Consider the following 26,525-nt stretch of genomic DNA (forward strand, 5'->3'; position numbering starts at 1 on the left):
TTCAATTGATCTTCTTCTTATAACCGACAATTTTTTGCGTAGTGGCCAATCTTGCCACATTTGAAGCACTCTATGTTATGTCGTCCAAATCTAATAGCTTTTTGATCATTTTCATCATGTCGAACTCCCTTCGTTGATAACTTCAATCATCTTGTGATTGTTCATCTTCTTCTTTCTTCGATTTTTCATATTTTGCCACTTCAGTCCATCTTTTTTCTTGTTACTAAATAATGCATCTTCTTCACTTTTATTCTTCAGTGTGACTCGAGTCATTTGCTTTGCTAGAGTTTCTTGATTCGCTAATAGACTTTCGAGCTCGACCAGTGATGGTTAAGTGGGCCATCCTCTAACAGCGACCATAAGTCCACTATACTCAGGTCTTAAACCTCAAGCAATAATGCGCCTCATTCTTAAATCGTTAATTTTTTACTTGAGATCAAGTTGTGAAATTTCATTGCAAAGAGTCTTTACCTTGAGAAAATATTGGCTGATAGTCAGTGATCCTTGTGTCACCGTTGCGAGCTCATTCTCTAGATACTGAAGTCGTGCATCGTTTGTCTTCGAAAATAACGCCGCAAATGTGTCCAGACTACTTTTGGAGTAGTAGCCTCTCAAACATACTCCAATAACTCTTTTTGAACAGTTGTCCTTAACACGAACATCGTTTTTCCAGCCTTAATCCGCCACTTTCGCAAGGCCTCTATATTTTCTTCTCCAGGTGACGTAGTTTCCTTGCCGTCAGCAATCTGCCATAGATCTTATCTTTGAAGATATGCCTCGATGCATATTCACCAATAATCATAATTATAATAATTTAATTTCTCCACGCCCCCGATGAAGTTTTCGAAATCCGCCATAACAACTGTGCTCATTGACTTCAATAATCTCTTGTATCAATCTCAATCGCTCTTCGTGTCGGTCCCCAAACGACCAAGCTCTGATACCAAATTGTTGAGTTAGACACACTAGTGGATCCAGAAATATAACCTTTATTGATAATACTCTAGTACACAAAACAATTGTACACAATCACACGCTAATACATTTCACTTATCCACTCACACATATATTCAAGCACTCCTCACTTTATGTCTTCCTCGCACAAGATCTTGAGACAACTCACACTAGATAGTGCTTGACTACTCACTTTGGACTCACTATTCTTTCACTCAATTGTCCAATTGTCCAATTACCTAGTGTAGACACCCATTTTTGACTAACCTTAAGACTCAAATGTCATCGATTGAGCCAAGTGCCTTGCCTCCGGGCCTCTGAACTCTTTGTGTCTTAGCTCGGTTTGTGGACCAAGCCTTGCTAACCTTGCCTGTAGGGGAGAGAGAGGTCTGTAGACCACTGTTTGTGATCGTAGACCACTTTTCCCTTTTGTCGACTAATTTTCGATTTCTGGAGCTTTTGGCCGAATGCCTTGTCTTGTTGTTTTCCCTTGCCTAGAGGGAGGGAGAGGTCTTGTAGACCACCTTTTTGTGGTCGTAGACCACTTTTCCTGCTTGGAGACTAGTTTCCAGTTTTCAGAGCCTTCGGCCGCACGCTTTGTTTCGAGACCACTTAATGTTCTCCGTTTGGCTTGGTATTTGAACCATGCCTTTGTTGACCTTGCCTAGAGGGACATTGTGGTCTTGTAGACCACTTTTTGTAGTTGTAGACTACTTTTCCCTCGTAGACCGCTTTTGGTGCTCGTAGACTAGTTTTCGGGGCTTCCGGCTACGCGCCTTGACCCCCGAACCCTTGTCTTTCATCCTTTTTGGTTTATTTTTGGTACAAACCTTGTTTTCCTTGCTTGGAGAGTGGAATAAGGATGGGAGACCAGTTCTTCCCCTTAGAGACCATTTTCCTTCCTGCCAGCCAGTTTTCTGGTCAGCTAAATGGTTTTCTTGGTCTTTGGACAACCAATAGTGGTCGACCACCACACCACCACCTTGATTTCAGTGTGCAGACCATCTTTCCGCCATGGCCGACCACTTTCTTCCCTGGCCGACCACTTCCACTGTCGGCCGACCAGTGTAAGTAGCTGGCCGACTACTTCTAGTGGTCGGTAGCTTTCCAGTACCTTTTTGGAGATATTTTCTAGCCAGCTGTAACAGTTGGAGGGCACAGAAACCATTCTCCATACACGTGTATGGAGGGATGGCTTTAGGCCTTAATCTTGTTCAACAAGCTTAACCTTTGGTTCTCTATAAAAGAGAACCTCCCCCCTCTTGCCTTAGGTTGAGAAAAAGTGCTTGAGCTATACATATACACATTTGTCACTATATTGCTCTTCTTCTTCATTTTTGTGCTCAAAAGTGTAGTTTCTTCATACTATTACACACAAACACACACTCAAACACCACCCTTTTATTGCTGAGGTACCTTGAGGTTGGTTTTGAAGTTTTTGGGCTGGTTTTTATCAAAAATAGTTGCTGGAGTTGTTGCTCTAAAGTGGTTCTATTAGGGTGAGCTTCTAACCTCTTAATCCCCTTGTTTTGTTTAATCTTTTGGCCCTACTTGCATGCTGTTTTAGGCCTAACTTTCTACTGCAAAAAGTTCTGATTTTACATGCTTGTAATGTTTGTTTAAGGTCTCTTTTGTATTGGGGGTGGTCCATCATTCTTTAGACCATCATTCTAACATGATTTTGGCTTAACTCTAAGAAGTTTTTGTTCATGTTTTAGCTTGCTTAAGCTCTGATTTGTGTTGTTTTGATCATGCATGCATTGCTTTGTATAGCCATGGTTCAATCTAGCTCACTAGCTTTGTGCATTGAGTCCATTAGCATGCATTGCTTGGATTATTTCCATGATTTGGCATCATTTGAAATGTGATTTCAGTCCATGTTTCATGTTCATGCACTCACATTTGTCACTCTTTCAATACTTTGAAGGGTTGGTCCTTTATGCCTTAAACATGAGCCATTGTGTATGCCTTCATGCGTGAGCTTGCGAGTTATCATTTTAGTGTGTTTTTGGGGTTATTTTGCCATGATATAACTCTGATTTTTTGTTGGCGAAGCCATCACATGCTTGGTCTTAATAGGTGTAGTGTAATCCTCCCTTTTGGCCTTGCATATTTCATCCTTCATGCTCACCATACTAGCTTATTTTGGCTTCTTTCCTTACAAGTTTTAGCATCATTTTGGCATGCTTTAGGACTGTTTTGGGTTGTGTTTGCCATATGCTTCATGAATTGCATAGCTATAATGCTATTGGCCTTGCTAGCCTTGTGTTTTGATGCCTCATGCATGCTATCTTTGAGCTATTTTGATGATTTGGCATCATTTAATACTTGATTTCAGAGCATGTAACATTGTCATATTCTCATGCATATCACTCTTTAATTGTGGTTTAAGAGTTGTGTTATGTTGCCTTGTTTGTGGCCTAGCATGTATGCCATCTTGCCTAGGCCTTTGAGCCCCCATCTCAGCACGCTTTGGTCTTTGTTTTGACCTATTTGAGCTCTGTTTGTGGTTGGTTCATGCATTTGTGCCATGTATTGCATGCCTCATTTGTGGTCCTCTTTGCTAGCTTTGATGCTTAAAGATCCTAACGTGCCATACTTGTATTGTTTGAATGATTTGGCATCACTTCATACCTAATTTTAGAGCTTATAGTGTCGTTACACTTCCATGCTTTTCACTCACTGAGCACTCTTGAGAGCTGTGCTCTTATGCCTAGTTGATAGGCTAGCGCATGTGCATGCATTGTTTTGCATTTCATGCCATCTTTCGTAGCATTATGGCCACTGTTTTGGCATGACTGAGGTCCGTCCATATTCGGTTTAAGTCCATTGAGCATGTTTGTTAGCATTGTTGTTTGCTTTGTGTTGAAATGCTTGTGTTGCATTGCATTGCGTATGTATGCCATTAGCATTGATAGGTTGCTCATGTTGCATTATATGTGTTTGGATAGGGTGTTAGTCCAAACACGAGAAACGAGAGACGTTTTATACTTGAATTGATGAAACGTGCCTCAATTCTCAGTCGCCGACGCTCTTGATCATGCATGATAGAGTTTAAGGCATTTATGTGTTATGTGTGCATTCATTTACATTGAAATGTGCAATCTTGCCTCTTTGGCCATCATGCATCGAGATGCGTGATTGGTGGCCCGAGGTTCGAGAATTACACTCCCTTGAGATCATGAAATGATAGGAAGGGTGGTTGTGTACACATATCTTGCAAATACATAGCCATGCCCTTTCTTGCTCTCTGTTGCAGCCAACTGGAGAAGTGCAGCAATAACTGGTCGGCCGACTAGAAAAACTAGCTGGCCGACCACTTTTTCTAGTCTGCAGCAATGACAAGTGGTCGGCAGGTGGTTGGCAACACCAACAAATGGTCGGCAATGTTCCTACAAGTTCCCATGGTGGAGTAAACACTATCTGGAGCTTTGTGCTATTTTCTGAGGTCAAATGAAAACAGAGGCAAGTTGGGGCATCGCGATGGATTTCCGAACGAGGCAACCGAGCATGCATACACTTCTCGTTTCGAAGCTCTTATTTTATAGCTTTGCTTAGATAGCTAGCTTATGCTTTGGTTATGTACTTAATTAGTTAATGCGTTTAACTGATTAATTTGTGTTTGTAATAACTAGTTAGTTAACTTGTTAGTTAATTAGCTTTATTTTGTAATAATTAGTTAGCTTGTTAGTTAGCTAGTTTTGTTTTGTAATAATTAGTTTAATTAGCTTAGATTAGCTAGTTAGCTTATTATTTGGACCCTCCGTCGACAAGGTGTATTGTTGTAATAAGCGTGCGTGTGTGTGATATATGTCTTCCAACCCCCACTTCTTTCTCCCTTTTACTTAACCGCTTACGATGGTTAGTTTTAGGGCATGTTTCAATTGGCATACTTATGCTTCGTATACGTGCATCCATTCATATGTTTTGCATGCACCGGGCTCAGCACATCGTACAAACTGCATTGTACTTCAATACATTTACTTGAATACGTGTTCAATAGCATGTTATCAAGTTGCATTCACATGACATTTTAGAATAGCCGAGCCTATCTTAGTTGCATTTTTGCATGTGTTACATTAGTCATCTTAACATGAACTAGAATCATGCATGATTTCTAACTAGTTCTCTGTTTTGGCTCGGAGTACATTGTAAGTGTTTACGCTTTAGCATACTGCATGAGATGTGTATGTTATCATGTTAGCATGCTTTCCATGAGGCTAACTGCTTAACTGATATAACTTGGCATGGTTACCATGAGGCTAACTGCTTAACTGATATAACTGCATGAATGCTTATGAGTGAAGGTTGGATTGCTTGAATTGGAACAATTCATCAAATGTGTGTTTTAAGCCCACTTGAGAGTGGCAAAATTATGTTTTCTAAGCCCACTTGAGGGTGGCAAAATCCACGACTTAGGCTACTTGCGAGTAGCACCTCTAAACCATTTTCAAACAAACGAACATGAAATGTTTTGTTCCAACTTAGGCGATCTAGTCTATACCTGTATTGTGATAACCCTACTCCGTATTATGCTAATTGATCTTTATCATGAATGTGATTATGCATTTGATATAATTTTGAGTGCCATTTATATGAATATATGTGGTTTTGAATTTCTATTTATTCACCGTAAGAAAATCTGTTTGACTTTCTGCTTTGGAATTTAAATTGAAGACCCTATCGGCTACAGAGACCGAAATTGACTACGCCTTTGTGATTAGCGTAATTTTTAGAACCTACGGTGAAATTTAATTGAAAATTGATTCGGATCAAATTAAATAGATTAAATTGATGTAATAGTGCTCAATTAATTAGTATTAGTGCCTTGTAATTAAGAAAGCCTATAAATAGGCCCCATTACACTTATCTCCACTTTTGTTTGAACTCAAAATCTGAATTACACACTAGTGAGAGTAAGGGGCCGACTCTAGAGAGGGAGAAAGAAGGAGAATTATGTGTTTGGCTCAAGTTTGTGAAATTGGAAGGTTGGACTCAAGATTCAACTAGAATTTGTGAAGATTAAAACTCCTAGGTGAGTAAATTCATGAGTTTGAGCTTGTGATTTTGTGAATTCAAGACTAAATGGTGATCAAGAACATGAATTGAATTGATTATGATGAAAATGAGTTGGTTTTGATAAATTAGAAGCCAATACACACATGCATGTAGGAAATTGCCATGGAATTGTATGTTTGAGCTTGAAAGACATGATCCATGTTGAATCTTTGATTGAAGTTCATGCTTTTGATCATCTCTTTATCATTTAAATTGAGAATGAGAGCTGTATCTCACACGCATGTACAATTTATAAGAGTATGAGTTTTGAATACATGAAATTGTTATGTTGGAAATGAGCTTGGTGTAATTTGGGACATGCATGTGATTAATTCATGAAATTGAGCTTCATAATGTAATGAATTTGGTGTTGGATCATGTTAATAAATGTATATGTGAAGTTTGAGTCATTATATACAAGATATGTTGATTTGAATGCAAGTTTGAAGCTTAAGAACAGTTCTGGAAAACTCAGAATTTGGCATGTCCGCTCGAGCGGAGAAAGCGCCACTCGAGCAGGAAATGTGATCTCCCAAAAGTTTTGTAGGCATAGATGTCCGCTCGAGCGAGTATATTCACGCTCGAGCAGGGAGCCATGTAGTGAGACTTTCAGCTCGAGCGTCTGAATTCACACTCAAACATAAAAACGAGGTAACCAGAACTTTTGCAGACCTAATGGGTCCGCTCAAGCGGGGAAAGTCCATGCTCGAGCGAGGACCCCTATTTCAGAAATTTTGTAAAGATGTTCTGTGTTTCGTTTTCCATTCTCTTTCACTTCTAAGTACTCTTAGGCATGCATTAAACATTATGAATGAATAAAAAGGGTAAGAAAGAAACCTAAGAGGGATGTATGAATTAAGAACGGATTGAATCGTTTGTGACCCGGATGTGTTATATAATGTGTAGGGTCAAGCTTAAAGGTGAATCCACCAGCAAAGCACTGTGAGTAATATCTTAATAAAGATATTTTGAAATATGTTATTTGTCCAATTACTTATTCCTCTATAAGATTTATAAGTTTGTTGATTTGAATTGTGGACAAATGTTTGCTATGCCATATGGTTGAGCCTAAGGCCGTTTGCTATGAATAAATAGGCCGAAAGCCATCTGACATGAATGATAGTCTGACTCGAATGATAGTCTGACTCAAATGATAGTCTGACATGAATAAATGGGCCAGAGGCCGTTGGATATGAATAAATGGACCAATGAATGGGCCGGAGGCCGTATGACATGAATGAATAGACCAGAGGCCGTATGACACGAATGAATGGGCTAGAGGCCGTATGACACGAATGAATGGGCCAGAGACCGTATGACACGAAAGAATGGGCCAGAGGCCGTACGATACAAATGATTGGGCCAAAAGCCGTCGGACATGAACGAATTGAGCCCGAGGCCGTTTGATGTGTTTGGAATCGCAGTCACTTAACCTATATATTTATATATATATATATATATATGCCTAATAGAAAAATGAATTAGGCCCAAGGCCGTTTAGTGTATATTGTTCTAAGTACCGTCCGTGTAACTTCTTTATTTGATATTATTCACTAGGCTTTCGCTCACGCTCATTCATGTGTCCATAGGTGAGCCAAGGGAGGTCCAAACCCAGCCTCAATGAAGTTTGTGTAGAACAACCAAGGTTTTGAAGAGTCAGCCCATACGTCTCATGCACGAGACTCGTCTTCGCCCTTTTGCTATTATGTTATATTTTGTCATGTTGGCGAGGACTTTGGATTACGATAGTATATAGTTTTGATTAGCTGACCTAGACTTGAATGATCCTGTATGTATAGAACTTTGTATTAGTACATATTTTGATGTGAGTTATTAGCATGTATATGTATGGATTGTTATGACGTGCCATATAAGTATAGCTCTATGGACAAAAGTTTGAAATTGCTTCCATTTGCCCCCCCTTTAACTCTGTTAAAATATATCTGATTTGGTTCAAGGCCGTAGGTAATCTCATGATTACTGGCCCGTTTGTCATTAACCCATGGGTAGGGATGGCAATCTGAAACCGGCCCGATGGGGACCCGACCCCCTGATCCTGAATATAACGGTTATTCCCCGAAAAATACCCCCGACGGGCCGGGGATGGTGATAAAAAAAAATCCCCGATGATATTCGGGCCGGGGACGGGGACACATGTTTCAGTCCCGGCCCGCCCCGACCCCGGCCTCGAGCCCCGCCCCATTGGTCCCCCCGAATGATGTATATATATTATATATCCCCAGTCATCCCTATCTTTTATTCATTTAGATATATATATTTATTCATTTAGACTTTTTTTGATTTCATCTCCATCTACTCTCTCTCTCATAAAGTAGATCTACTCTCTCTCTCTCTCTCTCCATTCCTCACATCTCTTCTCCTCCTCCACAGATCACATCGCCATCGTCTCTCTCTCCCTCACTCACGGCGGCTCCTCTCTTTCCTCGCAGAACCCCCGCAACCACAGCCCTTAGAATGGCCATGGCGGCTCTGTTCGGCCTCAGTCCGTCGATCCTCCACCAACATATCCTCTGCCGCAGGCCTGCAAATCTGAACAACACAGCCTCTGCCCGTCCTCCGCCGCAGATTTCGACATCACTCCCTTCTCCATCGCAGCACCACTTCTATCCGGCCTCCGTCGCAGCTCTGGTGTTTGACCTAGACGACGGCATACGGCTTAAGTACTCCCTCCTCCGTCGCAGCACCACTTCATCACTCAGATCTGTTTTTTGTTTTTTTTTTTCAAGTTGTTGTTGATCACTAGTTCATCATCACTCAGATCTGTTTATTTATTTATTTATTTTTCAAGTTGTTGATGATAAAGATGATGATATATATGTTTATGTGTGTGTTTGTGTTTCAGATTATTTTTTTTTAAGTTTTTATTTTTAAGTTGATGATGATTGTTGATGATCATGAAGAAACAGATTTAAAAAAAAAAATTGTTATGTTTCTGTGTTGAACAAAATTAAAAAAAAAAAACAAAAACAAAAACAGGTCGGGGATTTTTCGGGGTCGGAGAAACCCAATCCTCGTTAGAGAGCGGGGACGGGGGGGTTGATGGTGTCCCCGTCGGGGATCAGGGTCGGGGATGGGGATTTTCTGGTCTTCGGGGATCGGGGACGGGAAGAGTGATCCTCGGCCCCACCCCACCCCGTCGCCATTCCTACCCATGGGGGTGGGTTCGGGTCATGACATGTATGTTGTGCACATCACATAGTAATTCTAGGTTAATAACCGGAATAAAAACACATTGTTTTCAAAAACAACATATCATGCTTAGTAAAGGCCGATCTTGTGATCGGGCGATCGGAGATGCTCATTGCATGACCTTTCCCTCTTGTACCCAAGTTTCCGAGTCGAGGCAACTTTGGTGATGACGGACACGTGGCCTTAGACACGAGTCAGGGTTTCCTAAATTTTTCAAAAACAAAACATTTAGGTGGCGACTCTGTATCTGGCAAAGCAGTCCATGTTTGGCACTTCTTTATTAAAATCGATTTTTCAAAACGATTTGCCGGATTTAGACTCTTTGGTGATTTATCAGTCTTGTATTGCACTTTGCGAGATTAGATTCAAAACCGTGACATGAGTCCGAACTGTAGTAGCTAAGAACAAAACGATTTGCGCCCCTCGCGTGCGGAGAGCAGAGTTCTGGGCAGTCTACACCTAGTACATTCACTCATCTCATATTTATACTGGTTGAAGAACTTTCTAGAATACACTCATCATTTCCCTACACTTTAAAACAATCTAGATTACTCTAGTACATATTAGGACTTTTTATACTTCTCTACAATATTCTAAAACCTTCCGAAACTTTCTAGATTTCTTTAGTTTTTTCAAAACTTTTTTAATATTTCGAAACCTTTTAGGATATTTTAAAATCTTCCAGATTTCTTTAGATCTTTTCAGAATCTTTTAGATCTTTCTAGAGTATTCTAGATTCATGTGGAAATTTCTAGAATATTCTAGAGAGAAAATTTTAAAAAGTGAGGAGAGTTAGCAACGACTCTCAACGCTGGTTTAGCATAGACTACATAATCTATCTTTTTATCTTTTTATCTTTTTTCCATCACATCATCTCTCTACTTTTCTGTACATTTTTTTGTAAAAAGACAAAAAGTGCACTTTTTTAAGACACCCCAAACCAACCCTAATGGTAAAAAAAAGAGCTAATGGCTTGTTTTGTAACACTCGGCAAGGACGTGAATTCAAACAACTATCCAATATACGGTCCATAGCCCATTCAGTTACTAATCATCATCAACAATAAACTGAAATTTACCTAGCTTTTTGTTCTCAAAAAAAAAAAAAACAAAAATTTACCTAGCTTTTAACACACACACAAAGAGTAATTCCCTGAAAGATTCTAGAACTACTTTTGTCAAGTCTTCAAATGGTTGAATTTGATGATGAAATTTGTTTGATGGAAATGGTATTTCAAAAATAGAATCTTACTTCTTTAAAATTCATGATACTTATAATAGGGCCGAGGATTGTTTCTAGTTTAAAATTGAATTAGAGTGTATAGTTAGGTTCTGTGGGTCTATTATAAAGCTTACATTGATAATTCGAATCGTTAATATGTAAGACTTATTGAATATTTTATTCTTACAAAAAATTATATTGATCTGATGTCGATAGTTACTTGATCAGATCAAATTTGTGTTAACGATCATTTTAATTTTAAAAATAAATTATTGATATAAATATATTGTCACCAAGCAACTATTGATATTAAATTAATATAATTTTTTATAAAAATAAAATATTTAATAAATTTTACATATTAAACAATTGAAATTATTTACGTCTACTCACGAAAAATCTAACAATACACTTCAATAGGAAAATGCTAGAGGTCCCAAATTTTCTACCAAATAAATGACCAAATGTCTCACATGGGTGTGCCCCACAGCCATGTAAGACATTTAGTCATTTATTTAGTAGAAAATTTGGTGTCCCTAGCATTACCCACTTCAATAACAAGACCCAACAGAGGAGAAGCATAACCGTTTTATGATATGATTTGATTGGTAGGGCCCCAACAGACAATCTCACGTGATTGGTAAGCTGCAGTAAATGAATCATCAAAGCATTTCCAACCACCAACTACGTTTCTAACGGTCCCTCTCTCTCATCGCAGTCAAGGCTAGTCCTCTCTCCACCATCAGATGGATACTAATCTCTTATGGTCCTTCTTTAAAATTTAATTTTTTTAATAATATAATTATTATATCTTACAAAAATTAATTTTTTAAAATTACTTTTTTAATAATATATTTTTTTTGAGAATATTAATGTCATAATTATATTTTTATATTGTTTATTAATTTAAAAAAATGACAAAATAAAAAATTTATATTATTTTTGTACCTGATTTTTAAAGATGAACTAATATTTTGGGACAATAAAAAATAGAATAATGGACTAATATTGTGGAACGGAGGGAGTAATTAATATATTAACTAAAGGGAAGTTTGAAATAATCTAAATAAATGTATTTTTTGACTTTTTATGAAATATAAATTAGATTTGAAGTGATGTGATGTGATAGAGAAATGATGTAACTTAAATAGGATGATGTGATTAAATAAAATAATGACTTTTTGACTTTTTTAAATTATGACAAATAAGACCTAAGTATATCAATTATTATATTATTATTAATCTCATTTATTATACAAATTATAAATATTAAAAATATATTTAATTATGTTATAATATCATCTAGTATACTGATTGATGAATATAATTTTAAGAGTTGTTTAGGGTGTCCTAAATAAGTATATTTTTTGTCTTTTTAAACTAAAAAGTTGAGATTGAAAATATGAATGTTTGGATTAACTTTTTGACTTTTTATGAAAAAATGTGTAATAAAAAATTATAAAAATTAGTTTGTAAAGAAAAATTAAAATTAAAAATTATGCAGTCATAATTATTAATTTTTAATAAATAATAATAACCTTTTAACTTTTTGAATAAGTTTTTGATTTTTTTAACTCTTTTTTTTTTTTTTTTTTTTTTTTTTTTTTTTTTTTGGGTGACCTTCGCCTTAGTCCTAATCCCCTCCGACCACTCCATCCTCTATGTGGAAACCGCGACACGTGTCAAAAGTCACAATAAATACTGTTTGGTGAACCCCCTTCCTTAATTACCTGTAGGTTCCATTTTTTCGCCTTTTTATACCCATTTCTTTGACAATCGAAGCATCGCAATTAAAGGGTTTTCCACAGATTCGTACTGGGTTTGATCAACAATGGCGGATTTCAAACCATGCAGAGTCCTTGTTACCGGTGCTGGCGGTAGAACAGGTACCCACTTTTGTTTTCTGTACCCTTTGTTAAATTGGTTGTGCTTTGTGTATGTGTATATCTATGTGTATTTGTGTTTTGATGTGTTTCTTTATGTGGGTTTCTTGCGATTATTTGGTGGAGGTGTGTTAAATCAATTTCTGGATTGAATAAATTTTATTGTTGGCAAAATGGATCTACTGATAGAAACTTTGATTGAACAGCTTTAAATTTTAATATTGCATAGAAGAAGATGAATTTAGTTAGGCCTCTTCACATTATGCTCACTAACGAGTTGGGGATTTCCATCCAAGTTTATAAACCTAGTTAGATCTTGAATGTTCAAAGGGTGTTGAATTGATGTATAATAACATAACCAGTGTGAAAAAGACCCAAATTTGATGGTTAGGTCCTCTCACCTGAGATGATGATCCCTTTTGTGATTTCCACATTAGGATGGATCCGCAGTGCTTTACATTTCCCCTACCTTTCCATTGAGTTGAAACTCAAATGCAAGGTAATTTCTAGTACCAAAGTTTTAGTGGCCTAATCAATGTACCGAAAGCACTGGAACTGGAGGATGCATTAGATTAACCGCTTTTGACTTCACGGGTTGTTGTAGCCATGGCAACTTATGGGTAATGGAAATACAATTGCTGGAGCTATTTAATTGCTCCCGCATTGAATTTGAACATTTTGTAAAAATTGCATGTAGGAACTTGTTGAAGCAACAAAGAATGCTTGGCTACAGCCCACAGAGCAGACCAATATTGTATTAGATGGTTAAATATGGTGTGTAGTTCAATGAATGATTATGATAATATGATATAGAATGTGACTAGAAGTACCACATGGACTGATGTGGTGCTAGAATCAGTGTGTTGTATTTTTAGGAACCTATTAGAAGGCAACGATGTTTAGTTTTCTTACGCTGTGTTTGGTTGGGGGATTTGGGGAGAGCTTTGGAAAGGGAAAATGAAAAGGTGTGTGAAATTATGTGAAATATAGATATGTTTTATTCACATTTCACCTACCTTTTCCATTTCCCTTTCCAAATCCCTCCTCAAATCTCCCAACCAAACACAACATTACTGTTTATCAATTTGTTTAAAAGGTGCATGTTACTAGCTTTTTAATAGTAAAATCAGGCTAAAGCCACCTTGCCCTTTGTTTCTCTGCTACAAAGAAAAGAATTTTTAATTTTTTTCCCCGCTTCCTGATTTCGTTGTATGTTGCTTGATTCTGGCAGGACAAATTGTTTATAAGAGGTTGAAGGAGAGGACAGACCAGTATGATACTAGAGGTTTGGTTAGAAGAGAGGAGAGCAAGGAGAAAATTGGTGGCGCAGATGATGTTTTTGTTGGGGATGTAAGGGATGTAGAGAGCATAATTCCTGCAATCCAAGGTATCGATTCCCTCATAATTCTCACGAGTGCTGCGCCAAAAATGAAGCCTGGGTTTGATTTAGGTAAAGGTGGAAGGCCTGAGTTTTACTTTGAAGATGGTTTATATCCTGAACAGGTGACCTTTTATGTTTTATTTTAGTATCCTGAGTCATTACTTTATCGTCTAACTTTTGAATCCCGAGTCTTTTTCCTTATGCTGATTGAATATGTTTACATATTAGGTTGACTGGATTGGGCAGAAGAATCAAATAGATGCTGGTGGGGTTTTTTTTTTTAAATTTTTTTTACACCATTTCAATTCATATAATGTTTCCAGGTTATTGTTTTATTTTGGCATGTATTGTATTACATCACGTGGTCCATATGTACAGCTAAAGCTGCAGGGGTGAAGCACATTGTGCTTGTTGGGTCAATGGGAGGAACAAATCCTAATCACCCCTTAAACAGCTTAGGGAATGGGAATATTTTGGTTTGTACATTTCTCTCTCTTCATAAACTATTTCTTTTTCTTTTTCTTTTTCTTTTTCTTTTTTTCTTTTTTCTTTTTTTTTTTTTTTTGGCCTTTTTGTTTCATCAGTTTCATCGATTTTGTGTCTCATCCTGATATACAATGAGGCGCTTTCTTTGGGCCTTGATGAGGCTAGGGATTTTTTAGGCCTATGTATGCCTTTAACAACTCTATTTCTGCCATGTGCAGGTTTGGAAGAGAAAGGCTGAACAGTATCTGGCTGACTCTGGAGTTCCATACACAATTATAAGGTACATCCATTCCCTTTTACTTTTATCTTCATCATAACTGATATTTATTCATTTATTTAATGTATAATAGAATCAATACGAAATAGAGGATAAGTTGTTTTTGTGGAATTCAGATAACATTTTAAATGCACTTGTTAATCAGAAGTTGGAGTATGCTACTTATTATAGTAACATGGTTTTGAACTATTTTACGATAGTCACCACCACGAGTTAGTCCTGATTGTTACATCAACTTCATGAAATCCCATGTTATCTATGAGAATATCTGCTAAACTAGGTTGATTCTGGAGTAAACACAATCTTGACATTCATTTGTCTTCTCAAACTCAAAACTCTTTTTTTTTTTAAATTTTATTTTAAAAAAGCAAAATAGCAAAGCGATACCATTACAAAAATACTGACATTTTAACTGATACCAAATATACAGGGCTGGAGGCTTGCAGGACAAAGAAGGTGGTATTCGAGAATTACTTGTTGGAAAGGACGATGAGCTCCTTAATACAGAAACAAAGACCGTTACTAGGGATGATGTTGCGGAAGTCTCGATTCAGGTATTTATTATAGGAAAATGATATGCTTACAGAATTTTTATGCAGAATTTACGACAAGAATGATGTGGCAGTGGCCTTATTGAAAATATAAGTCATCTTTGTGAGTCTTTTATTTTAAAGTGATAAAATCAAAACTCATCACATCCTTATGTAGGGAACTTCTATTTACACATCCACCTTTCCCTCTTTGCACACACTTCATAAAAATTATTTTTATTATAAATTTTTTTTTTTAGGTGAAATTACTATTATAGACATCAAATAAACCCATTCGGAAGTTGATTGTCGAAAAAATAATAAAAATTCGGAAGTCTACTTCCGAACCAATTGTTTATTTTCGGAAAGCTACTTCCGAACCAATTGCTTATTTTCGGAAATCTACTTTCGAACCAATTATTTATTGAAAAAGATGTGTAAAGAGGGGAATGGGTGTGTGTAAATAGAAGCTCCCCCTTATGTATATTTATTTTGTCTGTGCTTGAAGAAAGCATACACCTCATTTGTTCTTTTGTGCACATGTATGAGTTTGACTGTGTAGCATATCATAATATATAATTGCTTTTGTGAACAGGCACTACAGTTTGAGGAGGCCAAATTTAAGGCATTTGACCTGGCCTCAAAGCCCGAGAGAGTTGGCACTCCAACAAAGGATTTCAAGGCTCTGTTTTCCCAGATCACTACTCAGTTTTGATATACAACATTCATAGCTCTATTTATTTGGAAATATGTTATCCAATTTCAGATTGTGACTCTGGTTTTTGATCTAGAAAAGGAATAAGTGGAACGAGAATGTTAACCAGTTGCGAATGGATTTTCAGGAGCTTTTGTATGTCATTAAACAACTATCAATTGACAAATAAGTTTCCCCCAGAATTTCTCTATGCAAATCAAATAAGTTTTGTAATTGCATGGCATTCTAAACAAATAATATGCTTCTGTTAAAGCTTGAGGTAAAATTGTAATGTGTATATATATATATATATATTGTACGGGAAAGAAATAAACCTTCTCGTATAATCCTGTTGACCAAGTCTACTCTTCTCCGTACGTCGTCGCTTTATCACCTGAAAACACAAACGTGAGCTAGCCGGCGAGTGTGTGTCGGAAACCTCTCCGATGCCTAAGTCAGTAAACTTGACAAATAGACAAAAGTTCTGTGTATTCAGAAAGCAAAGTTGTGTGTTACCTCTCCAAAGGTGATGTTGTAAGCTTTTATAGGTTTCGTGTGGCATAATCCTAGTAGGACTCCTACTCCTCCATACAGAGTCCTCCTAGGATTCATACTCCTGAAAGATAATGCTTATCCTTCAACACCCCCCTCACTGCTTAAACCAAGTGAGATGGTTATTACCATGGCCGAACTCTCACATGACCGAAGTAATCATGGCTATGCTGAGCCACAGAGTAAGTCGTACTATCCTCAGTTCGGTTCTTCCTTCTTCTCTTTATCTCGGTTCTCTTATGTACAAACCATGGTATGTTTAGACCGAGCTACCGAGTAGCAAGGTTCTGACCGTTCTAACCATAATACGCCATGACCGGACTAACTCTGAGACCGGCCTAACTCCTAGTTGCTTCCGGACCGAAGTAACTTTACATTCCTCGGCCGGAGTAATTTTGTACCTCTCTCGGGCCGGAGTAACTTTTACGGCCTTTTTACTCAGCCCTTCGTATTATGGGCCATAATGTCATCTCCCAGCTCGGCCCAATTTTTACAAAAATTACCCTCTCAATTGCCCCTTAATTCCATCTGCGCAGCATGATAAGGATTACTTGTCTATCAACCGGGCTGAAGTTTTTAAGCCTTTCCGGCCGAGCTAAAAACCCTTAGCCTTTCCAGCCGAGCTAAAACTTCTTAAGCCTTTCTGCCGAGCTAATTTTACACCGGGCTCTGCTTGTCCGGTCAAAGCGTCTCCTCAATCACAGCAATTGAATCGTTTCTCCTTCCTGGACACGTGGCACGCACTGATTGATTGAGGACGGCTGTCACGCTGTCTTCGTACTTCGTGAAATTTGAACAGTCCCGCCCTTTTTTTTTTTCCTTTTACCTAAAACGAGTCTCATCATTTCAACACACTTTACAACTTCTCTCTCTCTGAGCCTCCATTGCTTGTTCATTTTCTGAGCTCGTGTTTTGCTGCCTTTTGCTTCCATCTTCAGTTTCTTGCGTCTTCTTCTGGTTAGTATTGCACCTTTACTTTGTTTTTATATATTGCTTTCTGTGCTCTGCTTTCTGTGTTTTTGCAAAACATTTTCTTCTGTTTTGCTTTGCTCTGTACTCTTATGAAAAAAAAAAAAAAAACTTAACCATAGAACATATGACTATATGAAATATCTTGTAGAAAACTGGTTTTTGATCCAAAATCATGATGCAACCGAACTAGGATACTGTTTTAAGCTAAGTAAGTCTAGTTAGATCACAACCGGACTAACATTTGTGTTTACACCAGTAGCTTTGAATAAGTCAAACTTCTTGATAGTCCTTAGCCGAGGTAACCAACCGAACTAGGTTTGCACTTAGCATACTGAGATACCTGAACTACAACCGATCTAGGCCTTTGGGGCTAAACCAGCTTTCTTAGTTTTTTAGATGGAACTCAGAAAGCTGCCCCTAGGCGATCAATCGGTCAAACAGAACCGTTTCCTCAACCGAGTTATCTTAGACGCTTGCCGTGCCCGAACTAGCAAAGCCCTGCTCAAACCGAGCTACAAATCACCTTGCAGAAACCGAGTTAGAACCTCTAGCATCCATAGCTCCTATTTTTTGTACTTTTATTTTGTAGCACGGTCTAATGATCTGTGCTTAACCCCTTTGTTTTCTACTTTGCAGACTTATGTTGCCCAAGCACTCCTCTGCGTGCTCAACCGAGCTACTGAGACAATCTTGTGGACCGAACTTTAATTTATTCATAAATTATACAATAAATGGGGAAGTATAGGTATCTAGTAGACACTCCAGGCAGCTTAGCCGAATTCAGAAAAGACTACAATATACCTGATGACGTCCACCTGATTTTAGCCGAAAAAGATGTCATTCCTTGGGGCAATGAAGGCTTTGTCCCCTTCACCCTTTTATCCATAATTGAAACCGGACTACGATTTCCAGTCCAACCTTTAATTTGCGAGTTTCTTAGGCAAACTAGACTATGTCCTACCCAACTATCCACCAATTCATACCGCATAATAATGGGAATAGCCGAACTAAACCGGCAAGCTGGTCTTAACCTTGGTCTGGCCGAAATCTTTCACCAATACCCCATTGGTTCGAAGGAAGACGGCTGGGTATACTATCCCAGAATACGCCGCCGTCGTGAGAAAATAATAAAAAACACACCGGATAAAGACTTAAACGGCGACGATTTTTTCTGGGTGTCTGGGAATTTTGAGGATCATCAAGCCCAGATTCCTGGCCGACGTATAAACTGGAAAAAAGGAGAACCTGGTAAATTTACTTCGGTTTTCTTGCGTGCTATTTTATATTTCGGTTTGTCAATCTTTCAGCCGAACTAACAGTTGTCTTTTTTCGCAGATTCTGCCCACCTCTATTCTTTGTACAGCTACCCCAATGTAGCGACTTTGCGCGCCGCACTACGGTATCCAGAACGTAGTTGGGCTAAGTTGCTAAAGTTCGAGCCGACCTACAGATACAGCGGCCGCTGAAAAGCGAGAGTGACCGACTTTCTTCTAGAGGAGGCCCCAAAACCGGACCCAACCTTGCCAGAAATCAGACTAATCCCCCTAACTGCTGAAGAAGAAATGGCTAAGAGGAACAGAGTAAGGGCACTTCTTACCGAAACTAACAGACCCGAGGTATCACAAACCGGTCAAACGACTGAGACCGTGGTAGCCCTTCCATCCCAGCAGCCATCCTCATCACGGGCGAACAAGCGTGCCCGGACTAGCCAGACCGAGCAGCGACTTGTTGACGAAGACGAGTCCACCCTTCCACCAAGTCCTCAACCCATCCTTCAACCGGAGCAATCTGACCGAGCTGACTCCTCCAAATGGGCTCCAAATCTCACATTTCAAGACCGAAATATCCAGGAGATAGACTCGGTCGTTGCTGAGAATGATCACTTGATGGCTTTCAATCTAGCTAAGAGTGTTTGCCTTCCGAAAGATATGGAGCACCATAACAAGCAACTAAACACCGAGCTGAAGGCCATCCGGTCTTCAACAAAATCAATGATCCTGGTAAGTGGCTCTCCTTTTTCTTTGTCTAACTTTTCCCAACTGTCAGTCTGGCTAAAGAGAGTTACTACTCTTTTGCAGGCCATTCAGAAGAACAACATTGCACATAAAAAAGTGCTGGAGCTCCGCAGGACAACCACGCAAGTCATGGCGGATGCCGAGGCAAAGACAGCCGAGCTTGAGCGAACCAAGAAGCAGATAGCCGAGCTACAGTTCGAGAACGGTCACTTGACCGGACTTGTTAGCTCGGCTGAAGCTGAAAAACAAAAAATTGCAGCAACGGTGAAAGACAAGTACTTGCGCGAGTTGGTCAAACTCGAAGGCAAAGAAGACGCCGAAATAGCCGATCTGAAGAAGAAGGTCGGTGACGCCAATGCCCAAGGTTTCAAAGAGGCGGAGGGCCTCTACATTCCGCAGTGCGAGGTGGCGAAGGACTTATTCTTCAAGTGTGGATGGAGGAGTGTTGTGGAACAACTCGGCTGTGGGCCTGAAACCGAGGTCTACAATGCTCCACAGTACTTCATTCCAGCCTCACTAGCGGAATATGCTGCTTCGGTCCAAGAACAATTTCTGCAGGACTCAGATGATGAAGACGATGAAAACGAACAAACTGCTACTCCGGTAGTCAACGAGTAAGTCAACGATCAATCAACTCGGTTGGAGGCAACGGTTGAAGACCTGACTGTTGAGCCATCGACTGATATCGTTCTGCCGGTTGCTACTGAGACGGATCTTCCATCTGCAACCGGCGTTCAAGTTGACATTGACGCCGAAATTGAAGACCTTTTCTCTTGATTTTGTACTTTTCTTTTTTGTTACTTCTTTACTCTTGTAACCGGGCTATGGCCCCTCCTTTGTATTTGCGTTTTGATGAATGAAGATTTTCTTGAACTCTTACTTCGGTTGATCTGCATGTTTGTACTTGTAATGATTTTTCCATGATCTTTTCACTTTCAACTTTTATCTCAGTTTTTGCTGGTCAAACTAACTATGCTTACCAGCCAACCACTCCTTAGCCGACATAATTACTTCGGCTGAGGAGTACACAGAGTTGGTTTAATCCAGCCAACCACTCTTCAGCCATACCCTTACTTCGGCTGAAGAGTACAAAGAGTTGGTTTAATCCAGCCAACCACTCTTCAGCCATACCCTTACTTCGGCTGAAGAGTACGAAGAGTTGGTTTAATCCAGCCAACCACTCTTCAGCCATACCCTTACTTCAGCTGAAGAGTACAAAGAGTTGGTTTAATCCAGCCAACCACTCTTCAGCCATACCCTTACTTCGGCTGAGGAGTACAATGAGTCGATTTAATCCAGCCAACCACTTCTTCAGCCATACCCTTACTTCGGCTGAAGAGTATAAAGAGTTGGTTTAATCCAGCCAACCACTCTTCAGTCATACCCTTACTTCGGCTGAAGAGTACAAAGAGTTGGTTTAATCCAGCCAACCTCTAAGTTAGTTTTCCAGCCAACTTAGAATAATGTTTGGTTATTCCGACCAAACGTCCTGCAGCCTGGATCCTTATCTTGGGCTTAGGAAGGGTGTTGGTTTAATCCAGCCAACCTCTAAGTTAGTTTTTTCCAGCTAACTTAGAATAAAATGTTTGGTTATTCCGTCCAGACGTCCTGCAGCCTGGATCCTTATCCTGAGCTTAGGAGGGGTGTTGGTTTATTCCAGCCAACCTCTAAGTTAGTTTTTATAGCCAACTTAGAATAATGTTTGCAATATTCCTAACTTCACTAAAGCTATCTTTTACTGAGAACAACGTATGCTGAAAAGAATCGATTTGTTTTATTGAGGAAAGAAAAAAAAAATTACATGTGTTTGAAAGCTAAAAATAAAATAACTTGAGATTAGCGGTGTTCCATGGTCTAGGGATTGCTTTGCCGTCCTTGTCTTCTAAGTGGTATGCCCCTTTGCCTGCTAGTCCAACCACTTTGTAAGGACCTTCCCAATTTGGCCCTACTTTACCATCTCCTAGTATCAAGGTGTTTCCCATCACTTTACGTAGTACCCAATCTCCGATCTTGAATTATTTTGGATGCACCATTTTGTTGTATTTCCTGGATAACTCTTGTTGATACGAGGCAATGTGGACTAGTGTTTTTTCTCTTCTTTCTTCGGCAAGGTCGAGCTCAAATGTTATGGCCTCTCCATTTAAGTCGGGATCAAAATTTTCACTTCGAATTGTGGGGAGGCCAATTTCCAGTGGGATTACTGCTTCCATTCCATAGGCTAAGGAGAATGGTGTTTCTCCTGTTGATCGTTGCGGTGTGGTGCGGTAAGCCCATAACACATGAGGAAGTTCTTCCGCCCAGTTGCCTTTGGCTTTCTCCAACCTTTTCTTCAACCCATCCAAGACTACTTTGTTTGAAGCTTCTGCCTGTCCATTTGCTTGGGGATATGCCGGTGTAGAATTATAGAACTCTATTTTGTATTCTTCACAAAAGCCTCTGAAGATTCTACCGTCGAACTAAGTGCCATTGTCTGAGATTAGGGCTTTTGGTATTCCAAACCGAGTGATGATATTTCCAGACAAACTTTTTCACATCTCTTTCCTTGATTGATGCCAATGCTTCTGCTTCCACCCACTTTGTGAAGTAGTCTGTTGCTGCGAAAAAGAACTTTCTGTTACCGGGTGCTGTTGGAAGTGGTCCTACTATGTCCAAGCCCCACATTGCGAAAGGCCATGGGCTAGTTAATGGTAGGAGTTCTCTTGCTGTTTGATGTATTTGGTGTGCGAATTTTTGGCATTTCTCACACTTCTTCACATATTTCTCTGAGTCTGCCTGCATGTATGGCCACCAGTATCCTTGTGAAATGGCCCTGTAAGCTAGCGATCTTCCTCCTTGATAGCTTCCGCACACCCCTTCGTGTATCTCGTACAAGAATGCTTCCACTTTGCTGGGGTGGACACACTTTAGATAGGGTCCTGAGAACGACTTTTTGTACAATGCCAAAGATGGGGAGAGCCAAAATCGTTGTGACTTTGCTCTAATTTTGTTAGCTTCTTTCTTTTCTTCTGGTAGGATGCCGTCTTTTAATAATAGTATGATGAGATCCATTCATGAGGGGCCTAGTTCTGTGCAACATACCTCTTCTGCTTCGGGGTGCTTAATGCTTGATCTAGGTAGGTAGTCGATTAGTAGTGGATGAGGGATGGAGGTGTCTGCCATGGAGGCGAAGCCTGCTAGTTCGTCTGCTCTACTATTTTCCTCCCTGCCGATTTGTTCTATCCTTACAATTTCGAATTTCTTGATCTCTGTTCTGACCAATTCTTGGTACTTGGCCATCCTGTCATTCTTTGCTTCATAGTCGCCAGAAATTTGGTTTACCACCAGCTGTGAGTCGCTGTAGACCATTAATTCGATGGCCTTCATCTGGTATGCTGATTTGAGTCCTGCTAGAAGTGCTTCATATTCCGCTTCGTTGTTTGATGCTGGGAAGCCAAAGTTAATTGCTTGCTCCACAACCAGGCCGTCTGGTGAGATGAGGACTATCCCAAGTCCTGCACCATGCCGGTTGGATGCTCCATCCACAAAGAGTTTCCACATCTCACCAACGAACAACTTCCAGCAAGTGGAGGGGTCGGATGATGTCGTGGGGTCAAGAATGTTGCTGGTGTTTTCTTCAAGGTCCATACTTGCTGTCTGCCCCTCGCTATCTGTTTGAACCAAGTCTTTATTTGTTGGTGAGTCTTGGTTTGTTGTAGCTTGGTTTGCTTCTTCCTTGCTGTCTTTAGTCTGGTCTGCCTTGGAGTCTGACTGAGTACCTTCTGCTAGGGGTTGCGCTATTCTGGCGTCAACTTTCATCCCTAGTTCGGTTGTGTCAGTTAGGTCGACTGGGCAAATATGATGACTTCCAGGAGTAAACACTGCGACGAAGTCTGCCAAAGATTGGGCTTTTACTGCAGTTCTAGGTTAAAACTTGACGTCGAATTGTCCCAGCTCTACTGCCCACTTCAAAATTCGCCCAGAAAAGTTCGCCCTCTCAAACAAAGCTTTTAGTGGAAAAGTTGTGAGGACAACTATGGTGTGGGCGTGAAAGTAGTGTGCCAATTTCCTGGAGGCCATCATTAAGGCCAATGCAAGTTTTTCCAATGGCAAGTACCTTGTTTCGGCTCCTAGCAATGTCTTGCTGACATAATAGATGGGCAGATGTTGAATTCCTTCCGCACGGACCAACACTGCGCTAATTGCGTGCTGAGAGACTGCAAGGTATAGGAAGAGTTCTTCTCCTGGTATTGGGGTGACCAGCAATGGTGGGGAGGACATGTATTCTTTCAGGCTTTCTAGTGCTTGGTCGCATTCTTCGTCCCATTCGAACTTAGCTTTTAAAGCTTGAAAGAATGGTCGTAGTCTGTCTGACGATCGGCTGATGAATCGGTTGAGTGCAGCCGCCATGCCGATGAGATGCTGTACTTCTTTTACTGAGTTTGGTCTTTCCAACTCCTGAATTGCTTTGATCTGGGAGGGGTCCGCTTCTATACCCCGGTTGGTCACAAGGAAGCCTAAGAATTTGCCAGATCCTACACCGAATGCACACTTAGATGCGTTGAGGCGCAACTTGTGCTTCTTCAGGATATCAAACATCTCTCCTAGGTCCTTGAGATGGTCATTTTCATCCTTGCTTTTGACCACCATGTCGTCGATGTAAGCCTCCATTGTTCTTCCTAACAATGGTTCAAACATCTTGGTGACCATTCGTTGGAATGTTGCCCCTGCGTTCTTCAGGCCAAAGGGCATGACCTTGTAACAGTATAGTCCTCTTGGAGTTGTAAAGGATGTGACCTCTTGGTCTGGTTCATGCATGGCGATTTGGTGGTAGCCTCTGTATGCATCCAGAAAGCTGAGTCGGTTGTGCCCTACCGTTAGGTCTACCAGTTGATCTATCCGTGGTAGAGGAAAACTGTCTTTTGGGCACGCCTTGTTGACTGTTTTGTAGTCGACGCAGACACGCCATTTGCCATTCTTCTTTGGCACTACGACCGTGTTGGAGATCCATTTTGGGTAGTACACTTCTCTAATTGCTCCTGCCTCCAGCAGGTTACCTACTTCTTTCGCCACTATTTCGGCATGGTGAAGTGCCGATCTGCGAGTGCGCTGAATGACTGGTCTGGCGGATGGGTGGACATTGAGTTGGTGACAAATGAAGTTTGGATCAATGCCTGGCATGTCGTAGGGTGTCCAGGCGAACACTTCGATGTTAGAGGTTAGGAATTCCAAGACCTCTAATCTCTCAGTGCTGGACAACGACGAACCGAGCAAAAAGAACTTATCCGGGTTCTTTTCATCTATTTTTACCTCTACCAAGTCCTCCACTACTTTCTGATCCGCCGCTTTGCCGACATCTGCGAATAGCTCATTACTCTCAGGTTCTTCCACCGAATGAACGTATCCTTTGGCAGCGCGGCTGCCATTCACCGTGACGAAGCATTGCTTTGACATGATCTGATCTCCATAGACTTCTTCAATTACACCGGTGTCGTTGGGGAACCGCATTACTTAGTGGTAGGATGACGCCACCGATCGCATGGCATGCAGCCATGTTCTGCCCAATATGATGTTGTAAGTGGAGGGGACCTTCAATACCCAGAACTCCACTTGTTTCGTCACGCTTCCTGCTCTAACTGGAAGAATTATTTTGCCGACGGGCCATTCTGGCATAGAGTTGAATCCAATTAGGGGTGATACAGCAGGCGCCAAGTTTTTGTCTTGTAGCTTTAGTTGTTTAAATGTTTCGTAGTACATGATTTCACATGAACTGCCCTGGTCAATCAGAATCCGCTTGACGTCAAAATCCTTGACTCAGAGAGTGATGACCAGGGCATCATTGTGAGGGCAATATATCCGTTCTAAGTCTTTATCCGAAAAAGACATGACGTTTGTTGCCTCTGTCTTCCCCTTCTTGGTGGCAGGTTGGGCACTTAACACCTCTCTTAAGTGTTCAGCCTTTTTGATTGATCCTCTGAGTTCGCATACACGCTCAGGTTCAAAGATTCCATGTATCACATTGATAACGCCTTGAGGTGGGGCGTCGACTGGCATCCCGTTGGGGTTATTGTGATCCTGGGGGGGTGGTTACGTCCCTCCTTCAATGTACTTATCCAAGTGGCCTGCTGCCACCAACTCCTCCAGGTGTTGTCTCAATGGTGTGCAATTCTCAGTGCGGTGTCTCTTTTCTTTATGGAAGGTGCACCGTGATCTTTCGTCATAGTCCTTCTACGCTTCCCCTAGTTTGGCTGGCCACTTGACGAAAGGCTCATCTCTTATTTCGCTCAGAATCCGATATATCGGTTTCTTGAACACCGTGGTTATGGCAGTGCGGATTCTCAACCATCTTTTATCCGGGTCTTCTCCGTTATCTCGTATGCCACGTCCGTTTCTGTTACTTCGATCTACCGTGTTGACCTTTGCTGAGGTCTTTTTTTCTAGTACTGTGGTTGCCCCAGATTTTGCTTTGGCACGTGTACCATCCTCTTCTACCCTGATGTGCTGGTGCACTCTTTCCATCAAGGCTTCCATGGTGAGGGGCGGCGTCATGGTGATTGAGTCCCTTAGTCTGTTCCCGACTGGAAGGCCTCTTTTATATTGTGCAATGGCGAGATTGGTGGGGCAGTCCCCAATCTAATTGAATGTCTCCCAGTAGCGACTATTGTAAGATCTTAGGGTCTCTTTATCGCCCATGTCGATAGAGAGTAGCTGGTCGATCTCCACTGGGGTTTTGGTGTTTGTTCGGATCCTTGTTACGAAGGCCTCTGCCAATTGCGCCCAAGAGGCTATGCTGCCCTCTGGAAGTTTCTCGAACCAAGTCAAGCCTAGGTCGCCAAGGCTAGATGGGAAGAGTATGCACATTAAGGCCTCGTTTCGCCTATATACAGCCATGACCTGGCGAAAGTGGCTCAAGTGTGAGTAGGGGTCCGTCTTCCCTTCATATGTAGTGAATTTTGGCTGAAGGAAGCCTGATGGTAGGGGCGCGTTTTCTATTGCCGGAACAAACGGCGAAGTCTGCAACCTTGCCAATGCTTTGTCCGTTGGTTTGTAGGCAGGGCGCGGTATTGGCATTCCAACCTCGACGCTTCCATGCGTCCGAGGAGCCAACCGCTGTAAGGCAGAAACTCTGTGTGGATCCCGTGCCCTGGCATCCTCCTTGCATCGTGCTTTTTCTTCGAGCACGGTTCGTAAGTCGGATGATCTGGGTAACTCCGTCTGTCTAGATCTGGTTTGGTGCGTATGTGAGGGCCAATACGTGCTTCCTTCAGTGTATGATCTTTCAGATCTCGTCCTCTCAGACCTGGAGTGCCGAGTTT

General features: G+C 40.6%; 2 protein-coding genes across 2 annotated transcripts; both read left to right on the forward strand.

Annotated features, from left to right (window-relative positions):
• Positions 1–12,055: 12,055 nt before the first annotated feature.
• On the forward strand, positions 12,056–15,897 carry LOC114264642 (uncharacterized protein At2g37660, chloroplastic). The gene is made up of 7 exons (XM_028205321.2): positions 12,056–12,329; positions 13,558–13,829; positions 13,936–13,972; positions 14,086–14,183; positions 14,412–14,473; positions 14,901–15,024; positions 15,596–15,897. Exons 1-7 carry the CDS (start codon positions 12,275–12,277, stop codon positions 15,713–15,715), a joined length of 768 nt encoding a protein of 255 aa, XP_028061122.2. The 5' UTR covers positions 12,056–12,274; the 3' UTR covers positions 15,716–15,897.
• Positions 15,898–18,780: 2,883 nt separating this feature from the next.
• On the forward strand, positions 18,781–20,112 carry LOC145822369 (uncharacterized). Its single transcript, XM_082919213.1, has 2 exons — positions 18,781–19,218; positions 19,297–20,112. Exons 1-2 carry the CDS (start codon positions 18,781–18,783, stop codon positions 19,849–19,851), a joined length of 993 nt encoding a protein of 330 aa, XP_082775339.1. The 3' UTR covers positions 19,852–20,112.
• The last annotated feature ends 6,413 nt before the right edge of the window (positions 20,113–26,525 follow it).

This window comes from Camellia sinensis, chromosome 3 (genome assembly GCF_055761805.1).
Source record: "Camellia sinensis isolate YWXY chromosome 3, ASM5576180v1, whole genome shotgun sequence".
NCBI lineage: Eukaryota > Viridiplantae > Streptophyta > Magnoliopsida > Ericales > Theaceae > Camellia > Camellia sinensis.